The 10087-nt window shown below is 34.9% G+C and overlaps 1 protein-coding gene across 1 annotated transcript; it reads left to right on the forward strand.

Annotated features, from left to right (window-relative positions):
• Positions 1-99: 99 nt before the first annotated feature.
• On the forward strand, positions 100-7008 carry LOC101741796 (protein lines). Its single transcript, XM_004923700.5, has 2 exons — positions 100-306; positions 540-7008. Exon 2 carries the CDS (start codon positions 619-621, stop codon positions 3040-3042), a length of 2424 nt encoding a protein of 807 aa, XP_004923757.1. The 5' UTR covers positions 100-306; positions 540-618; the 3' UTR covers positions 3043-7008.
• Positions 7009-10087: the final 3079 nt, after the last annotated feature.

The following is a 10087-nucleotide window of genomic DNA, read 5'->3' on the forward strand; positions in this document are numbered from 1 at the left end:
ATTAAATATATTTTAAAAAAACTTATTAATTTTTATTTTTGAGTGCAACTATCAAATAAATGGTAACAAAATTAAATTTACGAAAAATTCCAATGTAAAAAGGATTGTCATTGACAGAGCGTCATTGTACGTAATGGAGTCGATGTTCTGTACATGTAATTGTTATTGAAAATATAAAATTTAACAACGAAATATCACATAAAACTGTGTATTGCAGTGATTTTCTGGATTGCAGTGAATGTTTGCTAACATTTTATGGATGCTTTTAAGCGATCCAAGTGCTCGAACAACCTCCTTTCGACCGTGGTATGTGTGACATCAAAATATTTTGGAAAGTTAATACAAAATCGTGTCTAATTGTTTAATGATGCCATTACTTATAAAAATAGTTGCTCGTTTTTCTTAAAATTGCTGAATAAGTTCGTTCAATTTAATGCAGAACATTGTAAGGCCCAATAAATCCCAAACGCTTTGTCGAGCGCGTAATTGAGTAGCTACACGGAAAGGTCATGCATTCATTTCCATCTTTTTATTTACAGAATAATGATTGTCACGAAATAAAACCTACAGGGCTAAGCGCGCTTCTTATTCTAAAGATTTGAATTTGAAAAAGTATTCATGGTTTTGAGAGGGCAGCTGTGCAATCCTCATACAAATGAAGCTATGGCTTCTGATCAACCCGTCAAGAAGAAACAGAGAATCGACGCTCCTGATATTGACGAAGGCAGTGACCGATCCGCCGAGGATGTCCTGACCGACATCTTCGAAAGCGAAACACCCGCCGAAACCTCTGAAGAATTCCCAACAAGGAATGGAGAGTCCCCAGACAGTGGTACTGTTAGTGAAGATGCTGTCGACTGTTCTAGCATATTGAGGCTCCAGAGTGATTCTGGTGTGGAAATCTTACCGTCGTGTTCAAATACAAACTCACAGTGGAATTCTGAAAATGACAAATTACTATCTGAACTGAGGTTACTCCAAAATAACCTAATCGGGCAGTGTTTATGTCAATTTGATGAAAATATTGTTACACAACTATTTGATCGACAATTGAATATTTCAACATGGCCTTTGACGTCTTCCCTGACTTATCTCTCAACTATGCAGCTGATGTTCGACATATATCTCAAACAAAATGGTACAGGAACAATATGTTCAAAAGTAATGCAAGCATGTGACTTACTAGTACGTAATAGACATGATTGGATAACTGAGGTTGTTGAATTAGCCGACCACAAAAGTAAATACATCACATTCATAGCCAGTAGAGTATTAGCTACATTTTTGATAGTATCAAAAGACACAGTAGATGAAAACTGGTTACAACAGATAGCTGAAAATATTTATTTATTTGATAGAATCAACAGAATTACAGTACAAAAGATAAATTTTACTCTAGATATAATTAAAAGGATAGTGGAGTGGAAAGATGTTGAACAGCATCCTTTGGAAGACAGTAACTACATTAACACACCAAGTAATACTTATGTTCAAGAAGACAATCCATTTAGAAGTAATATAGGCTATTCTAATAGTACAGAAGGCCCATCAAGTTCACATAACAATTTACACAATGAATTTTCAAATTTACACACCAATAGCACTCCGTCGACATCAAATGAACAGGCGGAGAAGCCCGTAATCTTTAAACTACAAGAACCAGTATTAAAATTAGACTCTAATGAGGAAAGGCAGGAGATGGAGCATTCTCCTGAAACACCAGCTGAAAGAATAGAAAGAGTCAATGAGCATGGTTGTGTGACTGTCATGCTGACAGATTCTGAATCTTTTGACACTTCACACATAAAGTGTTTAACGATAAAAACCTTGGAGCACCACTGGCCGATTCTTGTGAAAAACATGAAACTTTTACTACTAAGGTACCTGAATTTAGCTAATGCTGAAAATTGTATATTAACATTTTTTTCTTTATGGGAGAACATCATAAGTGTTAAAGCGAATCTCTCGATAATCGATACAAAACCATTTTATGCAGACCTTCAGAGCTTTGTTGATTTACTAAGGAATACAATGTTGCCGAGTTTAATATACACACATTTGTTAAGTTTATTCAATGAGGTTCTATGTTATGGTTCGACATTAGCTTTACAAGATATTTTACCCGAAGAAATATGCAGCTTAGCTCACTCAATAGTGAGATTTGTTAAAGATTTTAGGTTATTAAATAATGTAAGAGTACAAAATAGTAGGAGTGGTTTTGGCTTTTTAGGGCACGACTGTAGGGTTGTAACGGACTATTCCTTAGGGCCTGAAGTATTACCCTTATCATCCTCGATACAGTTAGTAGACCAGAGTTACGGAGATGATGATATTGATCAACAATCACAGTCAGAGGTAGACAAGACTATGTTGCAAAGAATGTCTTTGCTCGTGCTCAAATCTATAGCTGTCACAGTCAAAGAGATGAGATGTGATTCGTCAGACAGTTCAATAGATTCATCAGACTACAATGCTATACAAGACATGCAGATTGTAGAGAGGTCAATACGGGATGTATTGAAGAAATTAGATGTTTTTATACGGAATAGTTTAGATTTCCATCCAGAAACACCATTCACAAAAATGTTAATACATTTGTTTAGTGAGCAAGACGATTATCTAATAGAATCAATGGTTTGTACTTTGGATATTACAGTTGGCATCGTCTATAGGAATTCCGTGTATCCAGACTTAATACCTATGTTGAATCCGATTTCATCGTTCATAGAATTTCTTAAGGTTGTTTCGCACGACAGTGATGTTCTGTTGGATTATTTGGTAAGTAATGAGACATGTTTTCTGCTATACTTACTAAGGTTTCTTAAATATGTAAGAAGGAACTGGCCTAAGTTTCTTGATACGTGCCAGCAGACTGATGCGGGAGGCACGAGAGGCCTAGACGACACAATGAGAGTCTTAATACGATTACGTTTACAAATAAGTCGATTAGTATCAAAATCACTCTTCCCATACAACATAAGTCCTGTTCTGAGATTGTTGGAGGTTTCTGAAAGCTTGTATGAAGGTAACGAATTTAGCTGAATATTGATTTTCATCATTAAAATTAACCCACACAATATACTGTGTGGGCTAGGAAGGTGTCCCCTTTAAAATTACAAAGACTGCTATCTTTATTTTTACATTCCAAAATTCCTTACTCTAAATGGTACTTTGTGCTAATTCATTTAATTTATATTAGACTTTAGGAATGTATTATTTGTAATGATAGATGTAGATTATAAAATTATGGATGTATAATAATCGTCTTCCGTTTTTGAATGGCTTTTAAATTGTGTACAGTGTGTTCATAAATGAAAATTGATGTTTTTCTAATGATTATTTTTATACAATATATTTTCTATGAGAAACTCAATGTGCCTTATTTTAATAAATGAAAGGTGCTCTACGGGATAGGAACAATTATATAAACATTGCACAAATATATATATATAAGATACAATTTTTTTTGTAACCATAATTTAGCATAATATTATTATGATATAATTTAGTATTGATTTATTTGTTAGTGTTAATTTATTTTAATTTCGGTTGTATTATATAAAGTTAAGTTTTTTTGCGTAAATGGGTCTGTGAAAGTTTTCTATTTTTAAACTAAATAATGATCAGTGCCGCGCTTTTGTGTGTAAATATTTGCCATCAATTACCATTTTATATTATGTAACTGTAATAATAATAATCAGTATTAATACAATATCCTATTTATGTTGAGAAATAATTTTGTATTTTTTTTTTCGTGAAGTTCAATGCTATTTGCTTTGTAAACTTAGAATGTCTGATTGATAAAACCGATGTAACGAAAGCTGATTAGAAAGTGTTGGCAAGGCACACAAAGGGCCTGCACTGGTAGGTACCATAAGGTTATCTAACTATGCCTCAACTTCCCCTCCAGGTCTGGTTTCCGGTGACCACTTGGCACAAGGTGGTGAGAGCTAGTTTGATTGTCTAATGCAGAGGCTCCCACACTTAATTTGTCTACTACCCACTTTGAGAATAAATTATTTTATAGCGCCCCCACTTATTCACCTACTTAAAAACCACTATAGCGAGAGCTCAGTCAGTGTCTAAGAGTCCTCCTAGATGAAATTATAAATCGCCTTCCAAGCCTCTACACGAAACCCCTATTATTTTTTCTGGGTCTCCTACCGCCCCCCCCCTTTAGGCCTACTGCGCCTACAAGGGGGCGTTATCGCTCACTTTGAGAAAAGCTGATCTAATGAAATACAAATATTCGACATTAAGCTGTATTATAATTTGTTTTATAGCGTAAAGTCCACATTCTGTACCATTAGAAATTCTTTAGCCTTAATCATATTAATTATCATGTTAACCTTTTTTTTTAAGTTTACAAAGCAACAAAGAACTTTTTCAACGCGTACGTTATTCTTGTATTTGTAGCTTTAAGTTATCTAAAACAATTTTTAGTGTCATTTTGTGTTTGAACAAAAAAAATACATTGGGGATTAAAATTATACAAATATTTTCACTTCCAAATTTATGTAAGGGATTTGATGTCATGCAATTGCTTTCAACTCGTAAACGGTTGTCGAGGTTGGGTTTTTAAGTCTCTGTAGGTCTTTTAAAGGCGATTGGATCGATTCGAAGATTGGTACGACCGATAGTTCTACTCCCGATGTTCCAGTTTGTAGGCTGCGACTAAGACTATGGATTATAATTGAGATATCGATCTACTCTCGATAGGCAGAGGCCTGGCTCTGCCCCTGGCATTGCTAAGGTCCATGGGCGACGGTAACCACTCACCATCAGGTGGACCGTATGCTCGTCTGCCTACAAGGCAAAATTAAAATAAATAGTCGCGAAGGAATTCATACCATTAATGTCACACAAAACAGCAGATAAACGTTATAAGAGCCGAGGCCGTCTCGATTCTAGTATAAAAAAAAAAAACGATGCTTCCGGACGAAAAATAGAATGAATAATGTTGAAAGCAAAATGACACTAAACCATTAAATCTTAAGGTTGAATACAATCGCGACAGACTGTTAATTAAGACGTAATAATTGTTGAGAAGAAAATAATAATAATAATTTAAAAAAAGAAAACATGTTATCTCCATCCGTATTTTAATATTAAACGTTAGTGTGTAATCACGTCCCTAAGGTCGGATGTTTAAATTATTGAGATACATTTGTTTTGACATGGTAAAAAATATATTTTTAATTTCTTACATATTTCAAGAGACAAGGCCGGAACTGAAATGTTCAAATACTAAATTAATTTAGCAAATAACAAAATAGATATTTAGTTACAGTTTTAAGCAACTATCAACTTTGTTTTCATAGCACGAAAGGTTATTCTGGTTCTCTATTTGATTTAAACATTCAACTTTAATGCATTCGATTTTATTTTTCTTTGTATTGTATCTTTTTTTTTAACATGCTTATGAATCTCAGAATTAATGTTTGATAAAATTTTAACTATGATTGTAGCCGGCCAATGAAATCCAACCTTAAATCTATTCAGAAATAGAAAGACTGATTTGACGTACATTTTGCACAATTACGTCACCTATCGAAAGTTATTCCTATTCATCTAAGGAATTTAAAATTCGCGCCACGGAAAAGAAATGGCACCACCTTCATTCAATTAAAAAAGAACCTTAAAACGCTCATACCTCACTAGCCGGTTTTAATTATATCTTCAATTCGTTTTCTTCTTCTCATTCGTTAGGTACCTCATTACATTTAGTACCCTTATTCAGGATCGTAAACTTCTGTAGTCTCCTCAGCATTACTCTTTACCTATTCCTATCCGTTGCTTGGCGAAGAGCTTCGTTGACCGGTATTTCTTCAACACCCGTAGTATATTTCTCATCGAATATTGGTTATACTAAAAACTACATCTGTTTACCATTTAAACACATTAAATTTCGATTTCCCGACTATATTAATGATAGCTAAATTATATTAAACAATATTACTGGTGGTAGGACCTCTGCTCTCTCTGACCTCTGGTGAGTCCGCGCGGGTAGGTACCACCGCCCTGCCTATTTCTGCCGTGAAGCAGTAATGCGTTTCGGTTTGAAGGGTGGGAAAGCCCTTGTAACTATACTGAGACCTTAGAACTTATATAAGATGTCTATGGGCTCCAGTAACCACTTAATACCAGGTGGGCTGTGAGCTCGTCCACCATCTATACAATAAAAAAAAGTAGTTACGTTCTAATTAAAACTAATAATTGTTTTATTCAATTCTAGAATATTTTTTTTATAAAAACGAAAGACGGTAGTTAGCAGAATATTGAAATGACGGCATAGAAATTTTGCGACTATTTATGTGAACAGATGGTTAATCGATGTCGTTTTCATTAAGGCCAATGAGTTCAGATAAAAATAAAACTTTAATCAGGTTTCCCGCGGCTTATATGCTCCTTGCTAGGTATCGATATAATAATATTTAAATAGTTCTATTTATAATCCACAGTGGACTAGGCTTAAATATTACTGTTTTCATAACGCATCATTAGAGATATGTCTCAAGGAAATTTGACATCCGTCCGTGTGGCTCTGACACGAAATGCGGTAGCGTCGTCAAAACAGTTGATCTTGCCAATAGAATTTAGAAACTAAGCCTTTTAATACACTGATTTTTCGAAACACATTATGACCCTTAATTAATCGAATATTAATTGAAAATAATGAAAACAAAGAAACATTTTTTAAAATTTCCTTGATAATAAACATTTTTTAGGTAAAATCTTTTTTAACTTGTTATTTAATGTTAATTTTCTATTCATATTCGATTGATTTTGGTGAGACTTTTCAATTATGAATTTACAAGTGATAAAACTGGTTTGAAATCAAAATCAATTGTGTTGGGTACTTGTAAATTCATAGTGACATTGAATAGGCTACAGATGACAGAAATTACGAAATTATTTATGTAAGTTCTTGTCGTAAGTGAAAACTTGTTTTCGTTAAGTAAAATTAATTTAACGATAATAAATAAAATGAAATATTTTTGTACGTGACGCATGGGTCTTGGTGTTTTATTGTTAACTTGTATAGATCTCTTTGGAGGTTAAGATGTATACGTTAATCCAATGTATCCAATCAGAGGAAGTGTGAAAGTAGCCGCGGTAAGCAACAAATTAAGGAGCGGACGGTTAGCGTGGTATGGACATGTGATGCGTAGAGAGAAGATGCATGTGACTAGGAGATGTATGGAAATGGTAGTGCAAGGTAGAGGGGGAAGAGGTCGACCGGAGAAGACATGGATGGAGTGTGTGAATGACGATATGAGAGAGAGAGAGAGAGGAGTGAGTGTTGAGATGACTGCTGATAGAAGAGAAAAATTAGCTGTGCCGACCTAGTGGGATAAGGTGGAGAAAAAAAAAGAAGAATGTATCAGTATTTTACCTCACTTCTCTCAAAACGGACGACCGCGTTCACGTTCTGTCTATGGCTTCTGGTAATAGACAGAAACTTCTACTTAAAAATGTATTAAAAGATGCGCTTAAACCTTATATATCGCTATGACGTGTTCTTCTTCAAATGAGGCTTGTGGAAAGTATTAAGCGGTAGGCAGCGCCTTAGCTCTGCCCCTGGCATTGCTGAAGTCCATGGTAACCACTCACCATCAGGTGGGCCGTATGCTCGTCTGCCTACAAGGGCAATAAAAATAATAAATAAAAATATATATTTGCTTTTTTGAATGTCGGGTAATGTTAAGTTAACGAAAAAGGCAACTCCTTCAAGAGAGATGAGAATCATGATACTAATTTCGTATTAAAACCGTTTCCACTGAAAATGTGAAAATTCTACCGTCATCACATCGGAAGAAATTTCACCTGAGAAATAGAAAATGTCCCGTTTGGGCTGTAGAAATTTTTAACCTTAGCAAAAGAAAACACGAAACATATTAACGACTTATCATGTATTTTTACAACGTTCTCTACTGTTTTGAACATTCAAAATAAAATAAAAAACAGTTCCTCATATTTTTACTACTCAGACGTTTGTGAGTGTTCAATAAAGACGGCCATTACCTGTGAGGGTATCCGCATAACCCGATGAATGACACACGAGGACGTTGACCTCACGTGTCAGCTGATATTCGATTGTGTTATCAAAGCTCTCGATGTTAGGATCTCGATTTTTTAATTTTTTATTGCTTCGATAGGTGAGCGAGCTCACAGCCCACCCGGTGTTAAGCGATTACTGGAGCCCATAGACATCTTCTACAACGTAAATTCGCCACCCACCTCGAGATATAAGTTCAAAAGGTCTCAAGTATTGTTACAACGGCTGCCCTACCCTTCATTCCGAAACGCATTACTGCTTCACGGCTGAAATAGGCAGGGTGGTGGTATCTACCCCTGCGGACTCACAAGAGGTCCTACTACCAGTAATGTCATAATGTATATAATCCTCATCAGTGGAAAAACTATTTAGCATAGGTCTAACCGGTGTATGCTCCAAGCTTCGTGTCTAATCTGCAGAGCACGATACCATTGCCAAATCCGGCGGTCAGTACGCGCCTTTTAATTTCACACACACAGGGATGAAGATGTAATGATTTTTACGAAAATAATTTCGAAAACGAAACTATTAAGGTATCTCCGGATGGTGTCCCGATATCTTTATTAATCAGAAAATAGCTCTTGACTTTCACATGCATTGCTGGGTCTCAAACACCCTACTGCAAATAGTAAGAGCGGAGCAAAAAAAAATACAACGGCAACATTAATGAGGGTATTTGAAAAAAAAAACAGGTTTTTTTCTTATTGTCACTCCATTTTAAACGTCAATTTTGTGTCTCACATTCACATTATTTGTTTAGACAAATGGAACTTATGAGTAGACAATAAAACTTATATATATTAAATGGGTCAGCGTAAATGTGAGTATGCATTTTTTTATGATGTCGTGTCCTGTCTGCTTAGTGCGAGTTTTTTAACGTTCTCGATAGCGTAAAAGTTAAGCCAATTTTGTATGCATTTGGAACAGCGCCCCTAGCGGCAAACGTACGCAAACGATCCCATTCCATATTAATTTGAGTTAACTTTTACGCTATCGAGAACGTTAAAAAACTCGCACTAAGCACACTGATCTATGTCAGACGGGCACTGCACAGGTTGAAAATCTGACCAGCAACAATAATTTACATTCGAGATATAAACGATAATAGAACAACAATTACACGTTAAAACTGATATGAACTAGGGCTTAAATTAATTTAAAAAAAAAACCTTACATTAATTCAAAACACATGGTCTTACGAAAACATTGAACTTTTAAAGATCAAACATTAAAAAAAAAACACGTTGTATGACTATTAAATATTTTGTAACAATTATTTCTCATAATAATATGGATTCGAAAATCCAACAGATTAAAAACAGGAGTTCTATTTTTGTTTCCATTACGCTCTAGCTGCAAGCCTCGCTGTGGCGATGTTTATGGCCAAGTCGAGACAAGTCAACCTGTGTGCTTAGAGCGATTTCTTTAACGTTCTCGATAGCGTAAAAGTTAACTCAAATTCGTATGGAGCTGGAACGTTTGCCGTTGGGCGCTGTTCCAATGGCATAAAAATTTGAGTTAACTTTTACGCTATAGAGAGGGTTAAAAACTCACACTAAGCACACTGGTGACTAAAGTCACTTGTGGTTATCTTTAGTGTCACAGATAAGCCAATAATCTTATGACATATGAACTCTAAGGCTCATAATATTAATCATGCTTTAAACTATAGAATAACAAAACTTAGTTCAAATTTGATCCATAGATTAAACTTCTTTCGTAATATCAAAACGAAAACAAACTCAGTTTAGCTAATCTGAGATGACGTTTTGACGTGTGGCAACATTTTGCGTTTCATGCAATGTTTCCAATCTTTTATCAGGTCTCAAACTGAAATTTATATATGACTATTTTACTGTATTTGACGGCCGAATTGTGTTTTTTTTTTATATATTAAAATTTTTAACTGTATGTTGAAGAAAAATAACGCGCTCTCATTTTATCTAACTCAGAAACGAATTGTTAGCAAGTATGGTGAGGCAATACATTGCAGCAAAGGCAAGCAAAAAGCTGATGTTGTAAATAATC

Source organism: Bombyx mori, chromosome 24, assembly GCF_030269925.1.
Source record: "Bombyx mori chromosome 24, ASM3026992v2".
NCBI classification, from domain to species: domain Eukaryota; kingdom Metazoa; phylum Arthropoda; class Insecta; order Lepidoptera; family Bombycidae; genus Bombyx; species Bombyx mori.